Genomic DNA, 27,807 nt, shown 5'->3' on the forward strand with positions numbered 1-27,807 from the left:
AACACATTAGTGTTTTTAAAGGCTCAAGGTTCACCAAGGCACCGAAAGTCTCTTATAGCTTAGGCACAAGGCAAGGCGCGCGCTTCGTTGAAGCAAGGCACGCCTTTTTGAGTAAAAAATAGACAAATCAACATAGACTAGTAATTCAAACTTCAACATAAGCAAAATAAAGAATTCACAACTTATAATAAGCACTGAGTCAAAGATTTAAAAATAATATATAAATAAAAGAACTAAGGCAAATTGTAGAAAAATTCCCAAAGCTATAAAAGTACATATCATTCCAAATGCAAAATAATCAACAAAAACAAAAACAAAAATTTAAAAGCACCAATATTTAAGTTTAAACATCTCAAAACATCAAAAGCAAGTTAAAGAATTAAACATCAAACATAAATATCCAACAAACACTAATACAAACAACAAAAGAAAAGAAAAGGTGTATTACAACAAACATAAAAATTGAGATTCTTCTCTCTTGCTGATTCTACCAAACGTTACCATATGTTTAAGAAAACTTGCTAACTAAACGTTACCATGAATCTATCCCCACTGTTTTCATCATTTTTTATAAACAAGGTTGCCACAGTTAATTAAATTGGGTGTACAAATCCTATTTCACATTCTGAAGCAAAAAATGGTGTTTGCTTTCCAAGAATGCCAAAACATAAGGTTCAAAATTTTCATATAATTGGTTCAGGTTCCAATATCTACTTTCGGGTCTAGCCATACACCTTTATAATTTGTGAATTATACAGAACATGCATAAAGAAGCACTACTTTCCCAGAAGTCAAGGGAATATTATTTCACCTAGAATTGGATCAATTACCTAACATTGAGAATTGAAGCTCAGTCAGAGATTCAGAACTTGGAAACTATAGAGAGGCATATGTTATGAGGCATCAAGTTAGTCTCAATCAGAAAATATATAAACTTTAATCTCATCTTATACAAGTAAATAGCATTATAGTTCCAAAACCAACATACGAATCCTAATTGTAAGGTTTATCTGTGCTGCAGTCCTAAAATTTATATAAATAACAAAACACGCACATCCCAAAACCCTGCACCCAATGAAGGTGCTTGAAAATACCACTCAAGCAAACAGCTGGTGGCCATAAAAATATCTAGTGATATTTGACAGTTGGCAAAAAAAAAAAAAAAAAAAAATTGTAAATTACAATAAAGTGGTTGTATACATGAATTGATAACAGAAAATTTACCAAGGCTTTGGCATACAGCTTTTTTTATGTCATCCTCCTCATCCGCTTGTAATTGTCTCAATGTCTTTGTTCCATTGTCTCCCACATGAAGATTATCTAATTAAGAGAAGTAACCCTTGATCATATTAGTTTCTTTTTCTTTTGGCCTACACCCAAAAAAATGAGACCAATTTTGTTCACACACCTAACAAGATGTGTGAACAAAAAGTATATTTTGATTGGTCCATAACTGTGGAGCCCATAAGTTTAGGTGGGGTCAATACACTTTTGAATATGGAGCCCACAATTTTGGACCAATCATATAGTGTGATTGTTCGCACTCTAGCAGTCTATACAAATTCATTTTCCAAAAAAATGCGAACAGAGACAGTTGACCCTACGCATAGAAACATAATATATGCATTCAAATATAAAAATAAAATAAAACAAATATATCAATCCAAACCAGTGGTGACTTTCTGATTGCCTAAAAGTGTTACGTGACTAATGATTAGATTACATCAAAAATTACAAAACTTCACTAAAAGCAAAACCACAATTATATTGGTTTTGAGCCAGTGACGTAGCCAAAAATTTCATTCAATGAGGTCATTCAGTGAACAAATGAAGACCTTCAAAGTGGTTATTACTCGCTGGAGTAGAACAAACTAGGGTTGTACAGATAACTGATTCATCCGAAAAACCCGACTCACACTGACCAAACTAAGCTTGCTGCCAACAATTTCAAAATTCCAACGGTCAAAAGCGGGCCTTATTCTGCAAATTTGTTCATTTTTCGGTCGAGCGACGGGTGTGCCAAAGGAAATTCGTTGAAACCGACCAAACCGATGTATATATCTGATGCTAAGTATGCCATGCCACAATTCCACCGATTATATTCATCTGTTCCAAGACAGCTTTATCATCTCACCTCTTTCTACTCCAACTTTGAATCTCACGCTCATCTCTCTCCCCTTTAGTATCTCTCATGGTCTCACCTATCACCTACTCATCTACCTCTCACAGTTCTCTCTCATGCTCTTACTCTCTAGTCTCCCTTCACAAAAACCCTTTTGCCCTTTTAATCTCCCACTCTTGGTGGCGATTGTGTGAAATTTGTAGTCGACGGTGAAAATGATGCTATTCAACGTTGATGGTGATGATGATGGTAATGCTTAGATCTGCTCAGATTTATGATGAAGGTAACGATATACATCTTTATTTTATTTTTTTCACTCAAATTTGTAGATTGTTCTTTCTCTTTTTTTTTTTTAAATTCTCAACTCCTCTCTCAAATCTATGTGAAGATTTATGGGAATATGTATGGATCTATCTGTGTTCTTTTCTATTTTTCTCCCAAATCTGAACATCTTTATAGTTTTCTTTGTTTTATTTTTCTTTTTCTTGAACTCTTCTCCCAGATCCATCCAACTTTGGGTTTGAAGAGAGAGAGAGAGCAAAGTTTATCATTTTTGGCCTAATGGTTCGGGCAAAAATCCGACCGGCCATGTCGGTTTCAAATAGTACGGTTTCGACTACTAGTACGGTCGGAATTGGTTGATGAAATTTTCTACCTAACAAAATCAATTCGAGTGATGGGCCAGTACCAAACCCGGTCCGACTCGACCCATGTACAGCCCTAGAACAAACACATGAGAGCAAGAGAGAGAACAAAGGGCCGAGAGAGAGAGCACTAGAGTCAGGACTAGTCACGGCCTAATGGATCAGTTTCTTAAAAACATAAAATGTAATAAAAAACATCCCCCCCCCCCCTCCCGCACCCACTACCAGTGCCAACGCCACTGGATCAATTCGTAAGTCAGTTTGTGTAACCTCTAAACTTTTGGATTAAGTTCTACACTTAAAAAAACAATGCCCAAATAGTACACATTAATGTGTGTTTACTTGAAAGAAAATTCAAAGTTCAATGGTGTCAACTGACACCACTTGCATAGGCATCGTTATGCCTTTGTTTTGGGCTGTGCAAGTAACACCAACCTAAATCAACTTTTCCATTTGCTTAACTTCAAAACCATAAGAGCCTGTCTACATCATAGTAAGTGAGAGGGGGATTTTATGAGTTGAAATGGGCTATGGCAAAGGCCGGGCAAGTTGAGTGCCGAACACGTTTGGGCCGCGGTATCTTGGGCTTGTCCAGAGAGGTTTTGCTTGGTTAAGGCACAGGGCCATGTTGGGCCGAGCTACTTGGGCTCATTGTGTAGAAACCGGGCTACTTGAAGTTGCTCGGCCGAGATGACTGCCTGCCATTCCGGATTCCACGGTTCGTGCGTTCAGCTCGGCAGGATGGCCTACAGCTAACCGGTTCGACCTACCTCGAGCTCGGCTTGCAAGAATGCAACCAAGCTCGGTTGTTCTGGGGCTCGGCGAGTGGATCACTCAGGTACGCCGTGCAGCGCGGTCATAAGAAGCCAAGGTGGTTCCGCCGGGCTCCGCCAAGATATCCTGACAGTTTGTTAGGTGGTGATTGCTAGATTTGTGCTGACAGATGGGATAGCAGCACCACGTATCGAGAGACTAATAGGAGTAGATTTGGGGCGCAGAAGGTATATAAGCGTGTCTGCGCCCCCCATGCTAAGGCAAATGATCATTTGGTGAGATATACTAAACACTGAACTCTCTCCTCTCTCTCTTTATCCCTAAGTGCGTGCTAACTTGACCGTCGGAGGGGTTTTCCGGCCACACACCGCCGGGTAGCTCACCGCCGTTGTGTTCGCAGGACGATCGGATAGACACGGAGCTTGGTAGAAAGGAGTACGGACTTCGCCGGAATATTTGCTCCCCGTACAATTGGCGCCGTCTGTGGAAACTCCCTCCGAGGTGACCGAAGCCAGCGCAGCTGGGGGCTAATGTGCGAGAAATCCCACATCAATCTGTGAGGGACTACTTTCCCACCTTATAAGCAGGCTAGCTCCTCTTACCTTGCATAGGCCTTTTCCCCCAGTGGGAGAGGAACAAAACCGTGCAGTCGAAATGCCAAAGCGGACAATATGTGCAAGGCACGGGGACCGGTGGCTTTATTTGGCGCCGTCTGTGGGAACTTGATAGACAAAACCTTGTCTTCCCAGCTTATCTGATCACCGTCCATGGCGAACAACGAAGAGATTCCGTTGTCCACCATCGACGGAGTTACTCCGGAGTTAGCCAGACAGAGAGAAGGACACCTCGTCATTCCTCCGATGGCGGACCTGGAGACTTCTCCAGGAGGACATTCAAGAGACGCGCGGGATAAGCGCGGAAGAAGCTTTGGTCATTCTCGGAGTCCAGACGGTCACCAGCGGCGGAGAGAATCACACGCCAAACGTCTAGAACACAAGCTACGGGACCAAGACACCGTCATCCGGAGAATGGCGACGAAGATGGAGGATCTTAAGCGGCATGTCAAAGGGAAGGGTGTAGCTGGAGTGGGAGACCACAGTTAGCGCACCCAACCCCGCCGTTCAAGCAGTCAGGGCCAGCGGCACACTCCGTCCCTCTCAATCACTAGAAGTTACAAGGTTAGAGAGTCTGACGCGCCGGAAAAGAGGTCTAGCGCGCAAGACAGTACCTATCAGCCCTCACGTACGGCGACGACGTCGAGGTATTCCTATTCCGCTTGCTCAGGGGACTTGCGGGCAGTCTTGAAGGAGCGGGCACGCCGGCGAGAGACTCAGCGGGTGCCGGCGCTCCAGCGGCTATCTTACGGGGGTCATGCCAGTGAAAAAGTCGTAATGCCGCCACCCCGCCCAGCTGTGCCCCTCCTTCTAGACACAGATCTGGCGAGACTGAGTGCCACTCCATTCTCCCTGGAAATAGAAACAACACCGCTTCCCGCGGGCTTCCACCAGCCAAAGTTCATGCTCTACGACGGAAAGACCGATCCATACATGCATGTCAGCCACTTTCGATAGGTCATGGCCGGATATAGGCGGAATGACGCTCTTATGTGCCTTATCTTCCTGTCAAGTTTGGGCAAGCTGGGCTTGAAATGGTTTGAGAGGCTGCCGAAGGGGAGCATCGAAAGGTGGCAGCACTTGGCGGAAGCCTTTGTGACGCGTTTCAAAACCAACACCAGAACGCCAAAGGAAATTAACCACCTTTTTAGTGTCAAGATGGAGCCGAGTGACACACTCAAGGCATACAACTCCAGATACTGGGAAACTTTCAACGAGATCTTGGATTCCCCGGTCAACCTGGCAATCACACAATATAAGCGTGGTCTCTAGGTCAGACATAGACTGCGGGACTCGCTTACCATGCACAATCCGACATCCATGGGCCAACTAATGCAGTGCATCAACGAGCACATCCGAGTAGAAGATGATGCGGCAGGATCTACCGCGAAGGCAACTCCGGTAGCAACAGACAAGAGGTCGGCTGGCAAGGTGCACGCGGTCGGACAGGAGGCCAACCGTTCAAATGATCGCGCCGAGGAATCTGACCGAAGTTCAAATCGTCGAAACCGGGATAGAGGTCGACGGAATGACCGAGATGAATACCCCCGCGACGACGAAGCTGATGCAAACAGAAGGTTGAACGCTCAGACGGGCATCACCACGGTCTTTAAAATTTCAATCTATCGCATACTTAGTGAAATCCGTGACGAGGATTACGTCCGGTTTCCTGCTAAGTTAGGCGATGCGCAAAAAAGCTTCAATCCGCAGTACTGCTACACATTCCACCGGGAGCGCGGACACCAAACAGAGGACTGTTTGCCTCTGAAGCAACACTTGGAGGAGCTAGTCGCGGCCGGACACTTGGACCTTTACATTGATGGGGGTGTGAAGCCCACACATCAAGCCCCGGTTGACCCGCGTGGATCGGATGACCTGGAGGCGTCTCCACAAGGAGTTGTTAATGTCATCCACGGCATAGTGGAGCCGGCGCGTGTATGCGAGCTCCGAGGTATGATCAAGAAGGTAGAACACATGAGGAAAGTTTTGTCAGTCGAGCCCGCGATCAAGAGGGGGAAGACCGAAGAAAAAGACGTGATCAGTTTCTCTACAAGGGACTTAGAGTGCATTCAGACACCGCACAACGATACTTTAGTGGTCACACTCCGCGTCAAGGAATTTGATGTCAAGCACATCTTGATTGACCAGGGAAGCTCGGTCGAGATCATGTATTACGACGCGTTCAAACAGCTTAAACTCCGAGACACAGACTTGGCTCCAGCAACTTCGCCACTGGTTGGTTTCAACGCTCAACCAGAGTGGCCTTTGGGAAAAATTATTCTGCCGGTCAAAGCGGGATCCGTGGTCAAGCAAGTGGAGTTCTGGGTATTGCAAGTGCCGTCTACTTATAACCTGATCCTTGGAAGGGGATGGCTTCACGCTATGCAAGCCGTAGCGTCGACCTACCATCAGGTGATGAGATTTCCCTCGGCTATGGGGGCAATTGAGGAAGTTTGGGGCGATCAGGTCATGTCGAAGCAATGCTTCGTGGCAGTGAACGGAAGCCGAGCTTCGCCCAAATGATTGAAGGACCAGAAGACCGAGAAGTCCTTGACGACGTGGGCACCAAGGCTGAGGACAAAGCCGTTGAAGAGTTAGTGGAAGTGCGGATTGACACGGAGAGCCCGAACAAGTTCTTCTTGCTCGGATCAAGCCTTACCGCCCAAGAAAAGACCGAGATGGTGGAGTTTTTTATGGCAAATATCGAAGTCTTCGCATGGTCGCCTTACGACATGCCCAGCATCGATCCGAGTTTTATTTGCCATCACCTCAATGTTTTTCCCGGGGCAAAACCGGTCATTCAGAGAACGAGGAGATCAGCGCTACACCATGCCGAGGTAGTTGCAGAAGAGGTGAAGAACTTGCTTGAGGCACGAGCTATTCAGGAAGTGCACTACCCTCAGTGGATTTCAAACACGGTCGTTGTACCTGAGAAGAATGAGATGTGGCGAGTTTGCGTCGACTACAAGACTGTTAACCGAGCTTGCCCTAAAGACAGCTTTTCTCTGCCCAGAATAGACCAGCTTGTCGATCTCACGGCCTGACATAACAAGCTCAGTTTTTTGGATGCCTACCGCGGCTATCATCAGATTGCAATGCATGGCCCCGACCATGAGATCACCTCTTTCACTACTCCCAAGGGACTCTTCTGCTACCGAGTCATGCATTTTGGTTTGAAGAACGCCGGGGCAACTTTCCAAAGGACGGTAACCAAAATATTTGCTCCTCTGCTAGGCTGGACGATGGAGGCTTATATCGATGACATGGTGGTTAAAAGCCAGCATCAAGCAGACCACTTGTCCGACCTAGCCGAGATGTTTGCCATCCTCAAACAGCACAAGCTACGCCTGAATGCGTCTAAATGTGCCTTTGGCGTGGGATCCGAAAAATTCTTAGGTTTCCTAGTCACAAACCGAGGCATCGAGGTAGACCCCACACAGATCAAAGCCGTATAAGAATTAAAGCAGCCAAGCTCGGCTAAGGACGTGCAGCATCTGGCCGGAATGGCCGCCGCGCTTAACCGATTCATAAGCCGATCATCAGATCGCTACCGCCCTTTCTTTCAAGCTTTGAAATCAAGGTTCTCGTGGGATGAAGAATGTGACCGAGCTTTGGCCGAGCTCAAGGAGTATCTGTCTTCAGCACCACTGTTGGTAACACCGAAGCCCAGCGAGGAACTTTACCTTTATCTAGCCGTTTCTCAGCATGCAGTTAGTGTGGTGCTTGTCCGGTCGTAGGAATGGCAACGGGGCGGGGCCGGGGATCACCCTCCCCATCCCCGATCGCCAAAACTTACCCATCCCCGGCCCCGATCCCAGACAGGGAACCAATCACAGGCCCCATCCCCGTTCCCAACGGGGATCGGGTTTCCCCGACCCCGAAATTCCCCGATCCTCATCAACAGATCAAAAAACATCACCACCACCAGATCAAAAAATCAATAATAGATTAAAAAAAAAAATAACAGATTTGTTTTGTTATGGTATTTCATACAAACCCTCAACACAAAAAAAATTCGTTCAAAAAAAATAAAAAAAAAATTCACTTACAGATCTGTTACAAAGATCTGTATTCGTTCAAAAAAAAAAAAAAAAAAAATTGCATACACAAACAGATCTGTATTCGTTCAAAAAAAATTATAAAAAAAAAAATTGGTATACATACATACACACACATACAAACCCTATACATATATGTTAATGGTATTTCCAAACCCTCTACACAAAACCAAACCCTAGGACATGAGGCTGAGGTTTGGTTTGGTTAATGGTATTTCATACAAACCCTCTACACAAAATCTGTTTCAAAACAAGATCTGTGTCGGTGGAGGACGATCGGGGGAGGAGGACGACGGATGAGGACGATCGGCGAAGGAGGACGATGGAGGAGGACAATCGGCGTCGGAGGAGGACGACGAAGGAGGCGATTGGCGTCGCGAAGAGGTGCGAGAGTGAGAGTAGAAGAGAGAGAGAGAGAGAGAGAGAGAGAGAGAGAGAGAGGAAGATAGAAGGGAGGGGAAGAGGTTGCGGTTTGGTTCAACCAAACCCTATATATGTTATATATATATACAAGGGCAAAACAGTAATTTTATATTGGGGAAAACGGGGCGGGGATCGGGGCCAGGGTCGAGGCGGGGCTGGGGCTGGGGCTGAAACATGTATCCCCGTCCCCGGCCCGTATATCATCGGGGATTTAATTTTTAATACCACCCCCGGCCCATCGGGGGTATTTTTCGGGGAATCACCACTCAATTCGGGGTCGGGGGATCGGGTCCCCGTCGGGCCGGGTTCCGATTGCCATCTCTATCCGGTCAGAAAGAATCAAGCACCTCCCTATCTTCTACGTAAGTAAAACCTTGCTACCGGCAAAGTCGAGATACTTGCCGCTGAAAAAACTTGCGTTGGTATTGATAATGGCCTTCATTAAGTTAGCGCACTATTTCCATGCTCATACAATCATTGTTTTGACCGAGTTCCCCCTCAAAGCTTTGTTCGAGTGGACGGACTTCTCCGGTCGAATTCTCAAGTGGGCGGTCGAATTGGGACAGTTTGACGTCAAGTTCCAGCCACGCACTGCCATAAAGGCCCAGACATTGGCCGATTTTGTTGCTGAATTCTCACCCGGGATTCATCCCATCTGCCCAGTGGATCTTGCGGGGACAACCGAGGAGGTGAGTGCAGATTTAACCGAAGTAACACAGCAAGGCGATGTTGGCGACACAGAACTTGTGCGTCCCGCCGAAGAACCTTCAGCCAGTACGACGCTACAGCCCGGCGATGCGACGACGGAGTTGGGTATTACTAACCAACCTGCTCTGTCCGGTGCTGCATCGCCAGAAGGGGAGGAAGTGGAACCGATCAGCATTGAACTTGACACCGCACAGCCGAGCGACCTTGCGCCCATCCACCTGCAAACCTCCCAGGACCCCTCAGAATGTTGGAAGCTCTTTGTGGGCGAAATATGGAAACTTTTCGTAGATGGGGCTTCTAACCGCCACAATGCCGAGCTGGGCATAGTTCTGATTTCGCCAGACGGACTGACCATCGAATACTCTATCACTCTTGGATTCCCTGCATCAAACAATGAGTACGAGGCGCTTTTGGCCGGGCTCAAGAGCGCGCTTCAGATGCACGCATCCGAGCTAATGGTTTATAATGATTCCCAACTTGTGGTTAACCAAGTTTCTGGAATTTACGAAGCTAAAGACGACAGAATGGCAAAGTACCAAGCTTTGGTAAGTGACCACATCAAACGATTCCAGGCAATAAGGGTCCAACAGATTGGCCGTGAAGAAAACGGCCGAGCAGATGAATTAGCCGGCCTCGCTTCCATGGTCGATAGCACATCTCCCAGCCCTCTCCTGATTGAATTCCTTCTAAGGCCCAGCATTGACGAAGCCGAGCAGACAGAAGTACTCTGCACCGAGCTAGGTCCTTCTTGGATGGACCCAATTATCCTCTTTCTCAAAGAACGGACCCTTCCAGCCGACAAGAAGGAAGCACATAAAATCTGGGTGAAGTCAGAGTGGTTTTGGCTCTCTCCTTCCGGCGCTTTATACAAGAAGTCCTTCACTGGTCCATATCTCAAATGTGTCCATCCAAACAACATGGAGGCTTTCCTTTACAAAATTCACGAGGGCATCTGTGGCAGTCACATAGGGGGCAGATCTTTGGCCTACCGAGCTATCTCGCAAGGATATTGGTGGCCGTGCATGCAAGCAGACGCGCAGAAGTATGTTCGCAAATGTGAGAAGTGCCAGAAGTTTGCCCACCAAATTCACCAACCGGCCAGAGAACTTTTTCCCCTCACCAGCCCTTGGCCCTTTGCGATGTGGGGGCTGGATATAGTGGGACCACTCCTAACTAGGGGTGTGCATAATACCGTCGAAACTACCGAAACCGCACCGAACCGCACCGCCAAGGCAAATTCGTTATTATTTGCCAATCGAACCGCCGATTTTTGGTAAAAAAAATGACAAATTCTAGTGACACTTTTATCAATCCGCCGGTTTCTATTTTTCTTCCAAACCGCACCGACCCGCACTGCTATTAAATCATGTTTTATAAGATTCTAAAAATTCTTTTTTACTTAAGTTTGCTTGTTGTTCTATACCTTAGAATATAGTATTACATTACTGCTCGAGGAGAATTCAAGATGTCAGTAATCCAAAATAAAGTTGGATTCCAATTCACTTTTCAATCTTTTTTTTTTTTTGGCCATATTGCAAACTTGCATCAGCTCACTTTTCAATCTAAATACTTTTCAACAGTAAACATTTTCAATATATTGTAAACCTTGAATGATATTAATTTTATGTATTGTATTTGATCATTGTAGCTTCCACAGATGCCTGCAATGAACTGATGGCATAGTCGTTGATATTATCATGTTGTTGCTACACTTATTGCATTAGAAGAAAGCTTCGCAGGATGCTTAACATCACGGTATCTCTCGTCTTTTTTTTACTCTTTGATTTAAGTTTTGTAATTTGAATTATATTTTTTTTATAAACCGCCAATCCGCCCGAACCGCTAAGGCAAATCCGCCATTATTTGTCAACCGAACCGCCGGTTTTTGATAAGAAAAATAGCAAATTCTAGTGACACTTTTATCAAACCGCCACCCGCCATTCGGTTTCTATTTTTCTCTCAAACCGCACCGACCTACACCGCGCACACCCCTACTCCCAACAGCACCAGGCAACCGGAAGTTCTTTATCGCGACCACAGATTACTTCACCAAATGAGTTGAAGCTGAGCCTTTGGCAACGATCAAGGAGAAGGATGTAAAACGGTTTGTCTGGCAGAACGTGGTAACGCGGTTTGGCGTCCCCAAAATTCTGATCTCTGATAACGGCACCCAATTTGACGGCCGCCTATTCAGAAGATTTTGTGAAGACTTGAAGATTGAATTCTACAACTCTACCTCGGCTTAGCCGCAGTTTAACGGTCAAGCCGAAGCATCAAACAAGACCATTCTTGATTGGTTGAAGAAAAGGCTTGAGAAAGCCAAGGGAAAATGGTTCGAGGAACTCCCAAGCGTTCTTTGCGCATACCGAACGACTCCGCGGCGATCCACCGGGAAACTCCTTTTGCCTTGGCATATGGCATGGAGGCGGTCATCCCTTTGGAAGTCGGTATGCCCACCCTCCGCAATGAAAGTTTTGAGCCCGAGCTGAACTCTGAAGCGATCACCCTAGAATTGGACCTAGTGGAAGAACGCCGGAAAAAGGCTCTCATCCATTTAGCCGCCTACCAACAAGAGCTTTCACGAAAATACAACAAGACAGTGCACCCCAGACCGTTCAAAGTAGGCGACTGGGTTTTAAGGAAGGTCACGGACAACACCCTGGTGCCAGGAGAAGGCAAACTAGTGACAAACTGGGAAGGACCTTACAAGATAACCGGTCTGGCGGGCAAGGGAGCATACCATTTGGAGGATTTGGAGGGCAGAGGAATACCCTGGCCATGGAATGCGGCCAATCTCAAACTGTACTATTTTTAGTTTTTCATAGTTTGTGTTCTTTTTGTGCAAAGGAATTTTTGGCCTCACACTTCAGAATGTAATATTCTTTTTTGTCAATATATAAAAGTGTCTTGTCTTTGCTCCAGCATTTTGCGTGTTTTCGTTGCTTATTGTTAGATTCCAACTGAGATGTTTTATTCCGGTTGACTAAGCTGACGATTTGTTCAACTTTGTTATTTGAATCGAGATGTTTACTCCGGTCAAAAAAGTTGATGATTTGTTCAAACTTTGAGATTTGAACCGAGATGTTTACTCCGGTCGAACAAGTTGATGATTTGTTCAACTTTATGATTTGAACCGAGTTGTTTACTCCTGTTAATTGAGATTCCAACCGAGATGTTTTATTCCGGTTGACTAAGTTGATGATTTGCTCAACTTTGAGGTTTTCAACCGAGATGTTTTATTCCGGTTGACTGAGTCGATGATTTACTCAACTTTATGATTCAAACCGAGATGTCTTTTCCGGTTAAATAAGTTAAACAAAATGGTCTTTTTTGCCAAAGTATTTTGTCCGGCTGAAGTTATTTAGCTTGAAGACCGTGCAAACACTTGATGAAAATTGAACTATTTCATTGATGTGCAAAATAATTACAAGAGGGGCAGATAGCCCGGTTACATGTTCAAACAAAAAGAAGACAAAGAAAACTAGACTAAGGGGAAAAGATTTGTGAATTCATCCTCGGTTGCGGTCGCTTCCAGGTCGACCGTGGTTGTGATCTCCTGGACACCGGTCTGCTCCTGGCCGGGCTGCTTTGCACGGTTGCCACCCTCAGCATTTTCCTCGGCGTCCTTTGCCTCTTCTTCCTCGGCCTCAGCCTGCAACGCGTTGAAGACGTCGTTGGCATATGGCACAAGGTACGTCGGCAGGAAGGCAACTGGGGGAGAGGCGAACACGTCGGTCCCAGGTCCTTGGCCGAGCTGTTCACAAGCAACCTTCCATCCCGCCTTGAAGAAGATATCTTGGGTGGCATGGACTTGCTTGGTGTAGCTCTCCTCGGCTTCCTTGAAACCGGCATTGTTGGCGTCCTCCAGCTCCTTCTTATTTGATTCTTTCAAAGTCTCCAGCTCGGCCTGGAGCGCGTCCCTTTCTTTCTCGGCGGTTCCAAGCTGGCCGAGCAACCTAGAATTATCAGAGTTCGCCATCTGCAGTAATGCTTTGGGCCGACCGAGCTCGGCATGAAGTTGTTCCACCTGGTTGGCAGAGTCGGTGGCCTTCTGCCGGAGTCGGTGAATGCGCTCCAAGACCAAGTGTTGTTTCTAGATAGCCTGCAAGAAGAAGGTTTGATTAGAGAGAAAGCCGAGCAAACACTTAGAAATTTTTTTTTTGGGCAAAGTGTGCGAAATTCTTACCCTGGTCATGGACTTCACCGAAGACTTCACTAGCCGGGTGTCCGGCACGTGGTCACTGCCGACCACGTCGCTCGGCAGCAGCAAGGCCTTGGTCGGATCGAAGGCCAATAGGTGCTTCTTGTCACCTTTGACTGAGGCGGTTGCCGGGATCTCCTTGCCCCGGTGCTTGAGTTGCTACCTCCATGTCGGTGTTGGGTCGGTCGTGACGGCAAGTTGCTCGGTATTTAGCTCCGCGACCAGCTCGGCAGAAGGGTCTACACGTGGCCTTTTTCCAGCCTGGCGGTTGTCTTTGCTTGCTTGCCCGGCGGCGGGAGACGCCAGTGCGACCACGGTCCCACTTGATTGCCCGACAGCAGCTGTGCGGGTTGGGATGCTCGGTAGCTCAGTGGAAGTCGCAGTGATGAGATTCTTGATGCGGCTTCTCTTTGCCATCTCTTCTGCCTCGGTTAACCGGATGAAGGGCGCGTCTGGCAATGTGGGGTCTAGAGGTGACGGAGCGCGGAGAAAGTCTGTTACCTTACTCCGGCATGGGGCTGAATATCGGTATGTCGGCACGTAACCGAGGAGCTCATGGCAATCTCGATTTCTGTAACGAAGCACGGTCCTGATGGCTGCTTCGTTGGGGTAGTGATAGTTGGCTTGCAAAGTTTCGATTGCTGCAAAGGAAAGAAGAAAAAATACTAAGTACAGAATAGTGAAGAAAGATAATTAACCGAACAGTTAGCGCGGCTTATATGTCTCGCCGAAATTTTTGCTGATAAACCAGCCCGGTACGTTGGTTGTTTCGTAGTTACCAGACACCCAGAAAAAGTCATCGTCGTACAAGTCCTTGTCCGGGGTGCCGGTTACTATCCTCTCCTTGCCCAGTCTGATTTTTAAATAATAGGCAAGGCCATCGCCTGTATGCTCGAGAGTATACTGGCACAATATCTCGGCTAGTCCTAGGTTGGTTCCTAGCCGGTTGTTCAGTTCGTGGATCCCGTTGATTATTCTGTAAGTGTTGGTTGAGACCTGGATTAGAGCTAGCCCGGTGCGCCGCAAGAATTCGCAGATCAGCGGGTTAACCGGGAAGCGGAGGTCCCCTTCTATAATGGACAGCACGGTGAAGGGACACTGGTCTAATCTGCCCCATGGGGTTGTGTCCTCAACGCCGAGCTCTAAATGAACGTCGTCCGGGATACCGTATTCTTCCCGAAACACGGCTAGAGCAACCGGGGTGTCAACCAGGAAGCGGTAGCGCCCCATGTGTGGCCAGCTGGTTTTAGCTCGGCTGAGGTGGTTTAGCACAAACTCTTGTTTGATGGCTGCTCGGTCTTAGAGAGCCTCGGAGTTGGTGTGGTCCCCTTGGACTCTGCAGGAAAATGAGGGTAAGTGTAAGTAAAAGCGCGGTCGCGCAAAACGAGCTTGACTTTAGCTCGGCCTGATGGAGTGCCAGACCACCTCGGTCATGAAGGTAAATTCAGAGCTCGACCGGTCAAGCGGACCAGATATTAGCCCGGTCGATCGGTCAAGTACTCTACCTACCTCGGTTTCTACAGAAGTTTTCTTAAAACTATCAATTTGCTCGGTCTTAATGTTTTTTGGGATCAAGAGAAGACCTGGAGCCCGGTCCGCCCCAGATCTTCAAGTGTTCATCACTGGGGCTAAAGAACAGCAAGGAGGACAAGGGGCATGGGAGGGTTTTGGAGAGCTATACCCTAAAATCTATGGTTTTTGTGCCCTAAAACGAAGAATATCAAATGAAATAGCAATAAAGGGGTCGAAGAACTTACCAGAATGGGGCTGGAGGTGAGTCTTCAAGCACGAACGCAGCAAGACGCAAGAAGGAGGCTCTTCGAAGGCTCTGGAGCTCTAGAATGTCAAGAATTGAAGGAGAGTCAGTAAGAACGAAATGAAGGGAGAAATGACGTATATATGGGAGAGAGAGAGACTGCCAAAATTTTTGAATGTGAAGGGACATGAGGGTTGGCTGCTCGAGGCCAATAAACGAGCGACGCGTGTCCCAATTAATGGCGGCGTCAGAGTTGAAGAGACAGGGAGGCGATATGAGGCGTCGACCTGGCAAGTTTGGAAACCAGGCATGTCAACTAGCACGGTTAACTACTTGCAAACTGAGGACCGAGGAAGAGTCTATCCCGGTTGGATCATGTAATCCCAGTCACGTTTGTGCGGATGGAATTAAGGGGCAATTGAGAGGGAGATTTTATGAGCTGAAATGGGCCATGGCAAAGGCCGGGCAAGTTGAGTGCCGAACACGTTTGGGCCGCGGTATCTTGGGCTTGTCCAAAGAGGTTTTGCTTGGTTAAGGCATAGGGCCATGTTGGGCCGAGCTACTTGGGCTCATTGTGTAGAAACCGGGCTACTTGAAGTTGCTTGGCCGAGATGACTGCCTGCCATTCCGGATTCCACGGTTCGTGCGTTCAACTCGGTAGGAAGGCCTACAGCTAACCGGTTCGACCTACCTCGAGCTCGGCTTGCCGGAATGCAACCAAGCTCGGTCGTTCTGGGGCTCGGCGAGTGGATCACTCAGGTACGCCGTGCAGCGCGGTCATAAGAAGCCGAGGTGGTTCCGCCAGTCTGCCGGGCTCCGCCAAGATATCCTAACAGTTTGTTAGGTGGTGATTGCTGGATTTGTGCTGACAGATGGGATAGCAGCACCACGTGTCGAAAGACTAATGGGAGTAAATTTGGGACGCAGAAGGTATATAAGCGTGTCTGCGCCCCCCATGCTGAGGCAGATGATCATTTGGTGAGATATACTAAACACTGAACTCTCTCCTCTCTCTCTCTCTATCCCTGAGTGTGTGCTAACTTAACCATCGGAGGGGTTTTCCGGCCACACACCGCCGGATAGCTCACCGCCATTGTGTTCGCAAGACGATCGGATAGACACGGAGTTTGGTAGAAAGGAGTACGGGCTTCGCCGGAATATTTGCTCCCTGTACAGTAAGTTTTGTAATACAGCTGATATCATCTAACAGGCCTCAAGTCAAACTGAAGAAAGTGTTGAACCAACTAGTTGGGTGGCAAGTTGGCAACATGAATCCCTTTTTGTCGTTCATCCCATCTAGAGTTGCATACTACATTAAAATCCTGACCAGGTCTGAATTCATGTTAATATGTGGTGATGTCTACACTGGCTCTTTACGTATCATAACCCTCCTCCTTTCTCTGGGCTTGGGACCAGCAGTGTGAAAGACATAAGACTAAGCATGAAACATGCAAAGTTATCATCAAACTCTCCAAAGTTGCCATGTCCATAATGTGTTTATGTTCAATTTTCAATTTCATCCTTACATTCCAAAAATTAAAAATGACAGAGCAATAAATGCTGTAATGGTTTGCTGATTGTACCATGCTGATTTCAGGACTAAATACAAACTTTTGGGAGTGCACCCTATACCCTTTTGGACAACCATACAACCAAATCAAGAACAATTGTAAATGAAAAGTAAAATTTGAGCAATGCCAATTGTCATTGGAAAACACTATTTGATTAATGAGTAAAATGTAAAGAACAAGTTTGGCTCTATAACAAAAAACTGAGTGAAACTTACTGCTGTCACCATGCAGACCGTCCTTAACTCTATCTTGTCGAACTTCAATATTTTCTTTCTTAGTTGACACAGCTTGATACTTTGTGTCAAGCAACTTGGCAGAATTCTTCTGACGTCTACCTTTCCTTCCTGTCCACTGATCAGAAGACAAAAGGCCATCCTTTGGAATTCCTCCAGTAGGTAACCCTGCACAAGAAAAGGAATGATGGCAAGAGCTCTAAAAATTGAATTTGTCCCATCAAACTCTGAAGCTGTGAAAAATAATTGCTAACCTTCCTTAACTTTTGTAGGATGGTGAGCGTGAGTATTACCAATTCTTCCAGCAGCTCTAGCAATAGTGTTCACAAATGCACCTTCTAAACCATTGGGGAATCCATTTCTCTGGGTCATGGGATCCTAGAAACTTGCAAGTACGTAAGTTTCTCTTTTATCATGACCCAAAAATTACGTTAATTCAAAATCAATGGAAAAGGATTGGAATCAATTAGATGGTTCCGCCCATTCAAAATTCTAAGATATTTACCAGGTTAGTTGATTCAAAATTCTAGTTATGAACAGAAACATAACTTGAGAACAGGAAAGGCCAACTTCTACATCATTTCAACTACTGAGAATTTCAGCAAGAGAATGTTCACCTGCTTAGAGTCTTTCAATTGCTCATGTACATATTGATCAACATCATCGTGCTTCTCTGGAATTGTTCTAGTAGTTTTCTTATGTTGTTCAGCAAGGTGTTTCTGTTTAGCCTCGTCTTCAATTCGTCTCTGATACTCCAGAGTTTCTTCAAGCTTTCTTTCCTCTGCTTCAAGTTCAATTCTACGTCTAAATTCCTCATCCTCTTGTTTTAAGGCATCGCCACTTGTGGAAATAATTTCTGAATCTGGATTATCTACGTCGGATGCAACTGGAAACGAGCTGCAGATAAGAGACATTTGAAGAAGTTGCAATTGAACTATGCCAAGTGTCCACATTCTTAATAAAAAGGAATGCCTTGGAAAATAGCAATGTGTGAAATGAGCATTATGGGCGAGAGAGAGAAAGAGAGAGACATACACCCATTCTTCAGTCTCAAGGTCAAGCATAAGCTCATTATCACCAGTACCCTGTAAAGATAAGAAACGATTAGCCCTAGTTCCTGCATTTTTAACAAAGGAAGAACAAGATGAAGAAAGAGAAAAGCCTGACCGACAGTCTAATCTTTGAATCCTTTGTTTTTCGGAGCTCCTTGTTCTTTTTCTTATCCCTTGCTTTCTCATGTACATGTTTCAAATTATCACTTCCTCCACCAGTGCCTTTTGTAGAGTCAAGTGCAAGTTCAGCTAAAAATGCTTCTCTTGCAGCATCAGATTTCTCAGTGGCATCTTTTTGGGCCAGATCCTCCACATGTGCCTGGAGAAAAGAGATTAAAACCAGAAAACACAAATTCTAGTCTAGAAAAGGCTTTGTCCATAAAATAAATGACAAATGAGTAAATAAATAAAGCATCCAGAAGTTGTCAGGAATATCATAAAAAGGGCGACAAACCCAATACAAACCCGCATAAATGACTTCACAAGAGGCACTAATATTGATCGATAATCATAGGTTGATACGAGCTCCAGCTTAACTTCCATCTGCTGCATTCCAGTAAGATTTCGCATCATTCTCGCATCGAGTTTGCTGAGCTGCATGACTGAACAAGTGAGATAGTGCAGCAAGGATGTGTCACCTTTTTTTCACCAAAAAACTTCTAGAACTAAACATAACCAACCTCTGTAGCCAACTGTTCTTTCTGCTTCTGGATTGCAACCTCTACACAAGAGTCCACTTGATGCAGATAGTCCTTCGTTCTCCAGTCACTATCTTCACCAGCTTCCAAGTCACATAGATGAGAAGTCACACCACTATAAGTTTCCTCAAATCCAAACTGATTGACATTCAGAGCCTCTGCCTCTTTCAGAATATTTGATATGGCATCCACCTCAAACCTATTGCTAATAAACATAACATCATTGTCACTTTCAATAAGCTCCTCTCGCCGCTTTCTTAAGACAGATTCGTAACTTTGATGCACAAATTCTGAGACATTCTCCCTTTTCTTTCCTTCTTCAAGACAAAGATCCTCCACAGCCTGCACAGCTTCTTCATAACTCAAATGCTCACATTTCCTCTCATACATGCTCTGTAGGTGGTAAAATTCCTTCTCAAGTGTTTGGATAATTTCCATCCCTTCTTGTGCTTTCTCTTCTCTCATTTGTGTCCACAATGCCAATTGTTCCCCAGTTGTGGAACCACTGAATATCCACGACAACAATGCATCAGCATCAAGTAGCACCCTATGTCCATAGCCAGCATTGGAGAAAGTTGGTCCAGCTGCATCATCTGAGGGCAGGAACTGCTCATCCAAAAGAAGACAGGATCCATCTTCATTGAGAATTATTTTCTCTGTGATTTCAGCCCCTTGAGCGCCAGTGTTGTTGGAATCATCAATGGTACTACTCTTCTCAGAATATCTACCTATGCCACAAGAATGAGATAACTCCTGCAAGTATTTTAGGACTTTCTTAAGCTCAGAAGCTCCCAGAAAGCAGATGCATGTGGGTGTTTGGTCAACACCATAGCTGAGAAGCTGCGAGCCAGAGGCAAGACCCTGAAGCTCGCCCACTGTATATTGTATTACTTTGGTAACATGAGTTGCAGCAAGGTATTTATGTCTAATAAGCACCTGAAATATGTCATGGATTTTCTCAAGGAGCTTTGCACGCTCAGTGTCATCCGACAATGGCCAACAATCAGGTAGGAAATATGCCTTACCACCCTGATTCTCATCACCTTCTCGCCACATACTGTCAGAAACCTTATCGTAGCTTTTGCTCTCCACAGTTTCCCCATTACAACTATCCCCAAACCTCCCCCCCCTTTGAGGGGACAAATCCCATGCCTCTTCAGAACAATAATTGTCAGTGACGCAGTCTTTACACTCCTCTGTATTAGTCCTAGAGTATGATTCACCAGGAAGTTCAGGACCTTGGGGTTTCAATTTGGTTTCAAGCATTCTAACTGCTGCATTGACATCTAATGGTTTCCAAGAAAAGTTAAGAAGCATCTCAATCCATTTGTTGTCAACATTTTGAGGCAAAATGGACTGCATTTTGGGCAAGAGATTTCCCATGTGCTCCTGCAAAACATGCTGCATGTGCGACTCAGAGTCAGAAAATCTCTCACTGCAGCGGCAGCACATCCAGAACTTCCATGTTTTATTGGCTTTAGCAAATGATATAGCTTCTGAGAGGACTTCATTTGCCAAATTATCTTTTGAGGAACTAAAATGTGCCTTAATTTCAGAAATTCTAATTCTGAGCAAGTCTTTCTGCATATCCAAACCCATTGAATTCCAATATGACCTTACCAAGTCCCTTCTCTCTGCTGAGGATGCACTCTTCCTCATATTTCCATACTTCCGCCGCTCACCCGCCCTCTGAGAAGACCCAGACGAAGAGTCTAAAGCCTTACCATCATCATTTTGCGATTGCAGTGACTCTGACTTCTGCTGCAGCAGCCTCGCAGCAGCAACCCTAACTTCAATCTCCTTCCTTCTTTCTTCAGGAGTCTTAGTTGCCTTCTTGATCTCATTTGGTCGCCTCGCTTGCACCAACTTGACCTCCATCGGATCCTCCGAAACCCTCCTTATAGGAATCAACCTAAATTTCTCTTCCCCATTCCCGAGATTTTTCATCCAAGTCGAAATCGACGCTATGTTGGATTTTTGAATTAGTACCCTAAGTTCATTCTGCACGTGCTCAATCCGCGCATCAGCGGTTGATATCTTCTGCTGGCTCTCATCCTGCAAGCTTTCCTTCGCTGGATCAACTGGATTCTCGATTGCCAACGCCCTTTCACACTCCTGCACCACCTCTTCGTACTCCCTCCCATCATTCGCCGCGTCACACAGCAAATTGGCATAAAAATGCGCAAACTCAACCGAGTTCGGCGACAAGGAGACTGCTTTCCGAGCAGACTCAATTGCATTCTTCAAATGCCGCTGTTTCGCATTGGGATCATCGATAATCGAAGCAACCTTGACACACACAGACCCTTGAACTCTGTGAATCAGAGCCGAGAGAACCGAGTTTTCGTGTTTGAGGCACATCTCCTTCATAAGTCTTAGGGCTTTTGTGTGGTTGCCACGGCGGAGCGCCGTGAGAGCTCGCTCGCATTCGAGCTTGATTGCAGAGTAAGACGAAGCTGCCAATTCAACAACCGAGGACGCTTCGATCTTACTCTGCTGTTGTTTCTCGTGCTCAATCAAAGAATTCGAGAATAGGTTTTGCTCGGTCTCGATTGAGCATGGAACATCATCGAATGATCCGCCACCACCGCACGAAAACGCCGGCGACGGAGGCGCACACGACGGCGATGATTTGGAGCGAGGAGCGACATTTCGCTTCTTGTGCCCCATCAGGCTTATCGAATCTTCGTCAATACAATTGGCATATGCGTTTATATATATATATATATATAGAGAGAGAGAGGGAGAGAGAGAGAGAGAGTAGAAAAACACTTACTTTGAATATGGACAAATGAGAAGTGAGAAATTGATTCTAGAGAGAAAAAATGTGCGAGTTGAGTTTGAATGTCGAGGAGAGAGATGGAGACGCCGGTGATGGTGCCGTAGACGATCGATCGACGGAAATATATATATAGATATACACGTATGTGTGTATATACGTACACAGAGACCTCTCTCTCTCTACCGATATCGTACGCACCTAACCACGAGTGAGGTTTGGGGGGGCCCGCCTGATCAAAGTCTTTACAATTCCGAATTGTTTATTTTGTCCAAAAAAAAAAAAAAAAAAAAAAAAAAAACATGAATTTGATAAGGTGTTATTCTATTTACAAGTCACTATTTTTTTTTTTTTTCAATTCACACTATTTTTTAAAATTGAGAGATTCTACTGAAATTACTATTTTATCATTTTACATACTTTATTTCATTATATCACTTAAAAAAAATATAATTCTTATTACACGCTGTAGAGATGCCCGAACATTTCGAAAAAATCCCGTTTTGTTCATTGGGCTCACTACAGTTCGAACTCAGTGTCACGGTTCTTAATCTGATCTTGCAAAGTGCAATACAAGATTGATAAATCACCAAAAAGTCCAAATCCGACAAATCGTTTTGAAAAATTATTTTAGAAAGAAGTACCAAACATGGACTGTTTCGCCAGATACAGAGTCGCCACCTAAATATTTTATTTTTGAGAAATTTAGAAAACTGTGACTCGTGCTTAAGGCCACGTGTCCGTCATCACCAAAATTGCCTCCGCTCGGGAACTTGAGTACGAGAGAGGAAGGTCATGCAATGAGCACCCTCGCTCGCCCGATCAAAGATCGGCCTTTACTAAAATGATATCTTGTTTTTGAAAACGCATGTGCTCTTATTCCGATAATTAACCTAGAATTACTATGTGATGCGCACAGCATACAAGTATAGACTGGATCTCCTAAGTTGGAACAAAACATCTCGTGTTTGTTTTTGAAATCGGTTTACTACTCGCAAGTAGGCTAAAATACGGATTTTGCCATCCTCAAGTGGGTTTAGAAAACATGGTGATTTGCCACTCTCAAATGGGCTTAAAACTCGCAATCAATGAATTGTTCCAATTCAAGTAATCTAACCTTTACCCACAGGCATTCAGGCAGTTATATCACATAAGCAGTTAGCCTCATGGCAAGCATGCTATCATGGCAGTCACTCACACACATGTAAGGATGCTAAAGCATAAACATTCACCGAGTACTCCGAGCCAAAACAAAAGCTATGTTAGAAATCAATTCATGATCCTAGTTATGTCAAGAATGCCTAATGCAACACATACAAAATGCAACTAAGATAGGCTCAGCTATTCTAAAATGTCATGTGAAATGCAATTTGATACATGTATTCAAACAGGAATTGAAATACAATGCAGTTAGTATGATGCACCGAGTCCAGTGTATGCAAGACAGATGAATGGATGCAAACATACGAGCATAAGGATGCTAATTGAAACATGCCCTAAGACTAACCATCGTAAGCTGGCAAATAAAAAGGAGAAAGAAATGAGGGTTGAAAGACATGCATCACACACGCGCACACTTATTTACAACAGTTATGCCCTCTCGACCGAGAGTCCGAATGAATAATACAGAACCAACTAGCTAATCTAAGCTGATCTAATTAAACTAGTTATTGCACAACAGAATGAATAACAAGCTACAGCTAATTATTACACAATTCTAACTAATTAACAAATTAACTAAGTTAGCAATTGAATAAACATGTAAACTATATGGAATGGGCTGCCTCCAATCTGCCTTAGATGACGAAGGATGCGCGCCCGGTCACCTCGTGCAAAAATCCATCGCGATGCCTCGATTTGCCTCTGTTTGCAACTGGTCTCAGAACACTGCAAAAAGCTCCAGAAGGCTGAAACTCCATCATGGGAATCTGTAAGAGGGAGGCCGACCAGTTGTTGGCATCGGAGACCACCTGCCGACCACTTTTTGTGCTGAGAACCAGGAAAAGTGGTCGGCCAGCCACTTTATTTGGTCGGCCGACCAGTTTCTACTGCCAGATTTTAGTTTGCTGCAAAAGAGAGCAAGAAAGGGGCATGGCAAAGTATTTGCAACACATGTATACACGACCACCCTCCCTATCATTACGTAAGCTCAAGGGAGTATGGTTCTCGACCCTCGGGCCACCAACCACGCATCTCGATGCATGATGGCCGAAAAGCCCAAGTTGTACAACTCAATATGAAATGAATGCACACGCGAACACATAAAGCCTAAAACTCCATCATGTATAGTCAAGAATGTCGGCGACCGAGAATTGAGGCACGTTTCATCACTTCGAGTATGAAGCGCCCCTCGTTTCCCGTGTTTGGACTAACTCCTATTCCAAACATGATGCAACAAACAACATGTCATGGCATACACAATGCGGCTCAAGCATGCAAACATTCAATGCAATGAAACAAGCATATGAATACGATGCAAAGGACAAGCATGAAAACATGCAACTAACATACTAGCATACACAATGCTATGAATTACATGGCATACACAATGCTCATGACAACTAGTATACACAATGCACATGGTAACTAGCATACGCTAGGCAATGGACACGGCATGCACAAGTGCAATAATCAATCATGTAATGACATGGCATTCTCAATACTATGAACCACATGGCATACTCAATGCACAATGGACTTAAACCAAAATGGATAGGCCTCAGCCATGTCCAAATCAGTGGCCATAATGCTAAAATGAAGGCATCGAAAACACATGCAAACATGCATGCCAATTGGCTCACCAATTGAGGCATTAAGATGCAACTCTCAAGAGCACTAAAAGAGTGAAAAGCATGGAAATGTAGCAAGACTAAATGCATTGAAATGAGGTAAGAAATGATGCCAAATCATTCAATCAGCATAAGTATAGCATGGTAGGGTCCTTAAAGCATGAAGCTATCAAAGAGGACTACAAAGGAGGCATGCAATTCATGGCAAAAATGCATGAACTAAGCATGAACAGAGCTTAAGTAGGTCAAAATAAGGACCTAAACATGCTGAGATGAGGGCTCAAATACCTAGGCAAGATGGCATACATGCAAGGCCACAAACAAGGCAACAATGCATAACACTCAAAGGCATTCAAAGCATGAATGAAGTAGGAACATAACAATGCTATAAGCTCTAAAATGAAGTATTAAATGATGTCAAATCATCTAAACAGTTCAAGGATAGCATGCAATAGTGCTCAAAGCTTGAGGCAAGCAAGAGCATTTATACTACAAGTATACAAAACATGAAACATGTGACCAAGGCAACCCAAAATAGTCCTAGTACATGTTAAAATGAGTCTAAAACATGCATGGAAGTAAGCCAAAATATGCTAGCATAAAGGGCATGAGGCATAGGGATGGCAATCTAAAACCGGCTCGATGGTGACCCGACCCCCCGACCCCGAATTCAATGGTTATTCACCGAAAAATATCTCCTACGGGCCGGGGACGGTATTCAAAAATTCATCCCTGATGATATCCAGGCCGGGAACGGGGATATGTGTTTCAGAATCGGACCCGGTCGCCCCCGCCCCCGCCTCGTATGGTCCCCGAGGTAAAATGACCCTTTTGTCCCTGGATATATATATGCATATGCTTGTCTTTGTTAGGGTTTCACAGATACACACACTCAAAGCCTCTCTCACACACGCCGCTCCTCTCTCTCTCTCTCTCGCCACTGGTCTGTCCCTCTCTCTTCCCTCCGTCACCGTCGCGCCTCCGTCCGTCACCGACGATTCTCCCTCCGTCACCACCGTGCCTCCCATCTCTGTTTAGGTATCTCTCTCTCTCTCTCTCTCTCTCTCTCTAGGGATTTCGATCTAGGTTTACATATATGTATATTATATATATATATATATATATATATATCTGAGTGTTTAGATCTGAGTATAGATTTGTAAAAAATACAATATAGATCTGTTTTTTTTTTTCTCTCTAAATTTATTTATTTTATATTGATAATCAGTTGTATTTTTTAAGCAGATCTACAGGATGTTTTGCTACAGGATGTTTATTGATTTAAATGGATGTTGCTATAGGATTCAAATTTGTATGTTGCTTCAGGATGTTTTGTTTATTAATGTTTATTGATTTAAATGGATGTTGCTACAGGATTCAAATTTGTATGTTGTTTCAAGATCTTTCTATCTTTCTTTCTTTCTTTCTTTTTTGTTTGTTGTGGCTGAGTTCTAATTAATTAAAAAAATGAAGCTATCAGTGTTGATATTCCAACTGATAAATTCCAAAATTTATACGTCCAGTAGTGAAGGGTGATTGAGAATGTTTATTGATGTTTACAGATTTTTACATTAAAAAAAAAATCGTAGATTTTCCGGGGTCGGGGATCCCCGATCGGGGGCGGGGATGGGGCCGGGCTATGGGTCCCCATCGGGGATCGGGAACGGGGACGGGAGGGGTATTACTTTCGGGGATCGAGGACGGGAGGGTAGTCCCCGGCCCCGCCCCGCCCCGCCCCGCCTCGTTGCCATTCCTAATGAAGCATGGTGAATGCAAGGCAAATAAGGTAGATTACACTACACCTATTAAGACCAAGCATGTGATGACTTAACCAATAAAAATCAGAGTTATATCATGGCATAATAACCCCAAATAACCACTGAAATGATAACTCGCAAGTTATGGCATGAAGGCATACGCAATGATTCATGTTAAGGCATAAAGGGACAAACCCTCCAACGCATTGAATGTGTGACAAATGTGAATGTATGGCCATGAAACATGGACTGAAATCACATAACAGGTGATGCCAAATCACTGAAATAGGCCAAGCAATGCATGCTAGTGGACTCAATACATAAAGCTAACAAGCTAGATTGAACCAAGGCTATACAAAGCAAGTCATGCATGACCAAAACAACCAAAATCAGACCTTAGACATGATAAAACATGAACAAAATCTTCTTTAAGATAAGCCAAAAGCATGCTAAAATGACATGTCAAAGCATGATGCATGTTAGGCTATTTCAAGGGGTTGCACTACAAGTGCATGAGGCATGCAAGGGCTAACCAAACCAGCCAAAAACAAAGTCATGATATGTCAAATGATGGCAAAAAATTTACTGAAATGGAACCAATACATGCTATAAAGACATGCTACTTTGATAAGCCACAAATGGGAATACACTACACATACAAGAAGCAAACACAAGGTGGCCAAACCAGCCATAGAAAGAGCTAATGCACGCCCTAAAAGTCATGAAAAAGTGCCTGAACCAAGCCTTGAAAGTATAAAGATGCATGCTCCTTTGATAAGCCAAAAATGCAAGCAAACAAAACAAGAAGAGAGGAGATCATCCCTCTCTGATTTGAGGCCTCAAAACGACATGCCTACCACTGAAAATCCACTGGATTTCAGTGGCTAAAAGGCCAAGCAAAGACCAACCCAAAGGCCTTAAGGCATAGCACAAAACAAGATTAAACAAGGCCTGCAAGAGGGTAGAAGGCCCTCAACACCAAAAGGGCCTTAAACAAACATACTAAGGACTAAAAAATAGAGCTTTTTGTATATCAATGTTAAGCAAAGAGAAGTATGCAAATATGGCTAAGAGAGTGATCAAAACAAAGCTTAAAGGGGAGAAAAGAGGTTACCCTTAAAGCATTGCAATACTAACAAATTTCTCAGCCAAGAACCAGCTTTTTAACCTCCAAAATGTCCTCCAAGAACCTTAGTTTAATGATGGGGGCATATGGTTAAGAGTTGTGATGCAAAAGTGAAGAACAAAACACTCTTTAGGCACCAAATATAGAGATATAGAGGGAGATATATACTTATGCCTTAGAAAAATTTCAGAACCTCTCCCATGGAGAGGGAGAGCCTCTCTTATAGAAAAACAAAGGTTCAAGCTTCTTGGAGAAGCTAAAACTTGGTTGTAATCCCTCCATACATGTGCACAGAGTATACAGTCTGTGCCCTCTAGCTGGCACAGCTGGCATCCGCAGAGTCTGCCAAAACAGGGGGAGAGGTGCCGATCACTTAAAGTGGTCGGCCTGCCACTTGTAGTGGTCAGCCGGCCACTTCAAGTGGTCTTCTAAAAAAAAAGTGGACAACAAGGGGAATTGGTGGTCTCCACACTGAAAGCAAGCCAATGGTGGGGGGGAAACC

The 27,807-nt window shown here is 44.8% G+C and overlaps 1 protein-coding gene and 1 long non-coding RNA gene across 4 annotated transcripts in view; both read right to left on the bottom strand.

The window, feature by feature from the left end:
* Positions 1-21,934, bottom strand: part of LOC114293027 (uncharacterized) — a 29,363-nt gene extending 7,429 nt beyond the window's left edge. For 2 of the 3 annotated variants that reach the window (XM_028237046.2, XM_028237043.2), the window contains exons 1-8: positions 18,837-21,934; positions 18,622-18,750; positions 18,272-18,475; positions 18,140-18,189; positions 17,722-18,001; positions 17,359-17,482; positions 17,087-17,272; positions 1,225-1,320 (exon numbers count right to left, since the gene is read on the bottom strand). In XM_028237046.2, coding sequence (XP_028092847.2) covers positions 1,225-1,320; positions 17,087-17,272; positions 17,359-17,482; positions 17,722-18,001; positions 18,140-18,189; positions 18,272-18,475; positions 18,622-18,750; positions 18,837-21,524 — 3,757 coding nt within the window. In that variant the 5' untranslated portion in view covers positions 21,525-21,934. The remainder of the gene's footprint in view (positions 1-1,224; positions 1,321-17,086; positions 17,273-17,358; positions 17,483-17,721; positions 18,002-18,139; positions 18,190-18,271; positions 18,476-18,621; positions 18,751-18,836) is intronic. The other variant, XM_028237045.2, reaches the window with a different exon arrangement.
* Positions 12,729-14,185, bottom strand: LOC114293029 (uncharacterized). Its single transcript, XR_014356131.1, has 2 exons — positions 13,530-14,185; positions 12,729-13,445 (listed from the first exon to the last, which is right to left on the bottom strand). It is a non-coding gene; the product is annotated as an uncharacterized LOC114293029 (long non-coding RNA).
* Positions 21,935-27,807: the final 5,873 nt, after the last annotated feature.

Source organism: Camellia sinensis, chromosome 15 (genome assembly GCF_055761805.1).
Source record: "Camellia sinensis isolate YWXY chromosome 15, ASM5576180v1, whole genome shotgun sequence".
NCBI classification, from domain to species: Eukaryota; Viridiplantae; Streptophyta; class Magnoliopsida; order Ericales; family Theaceae; genus Camellia; species Camellia sinensis.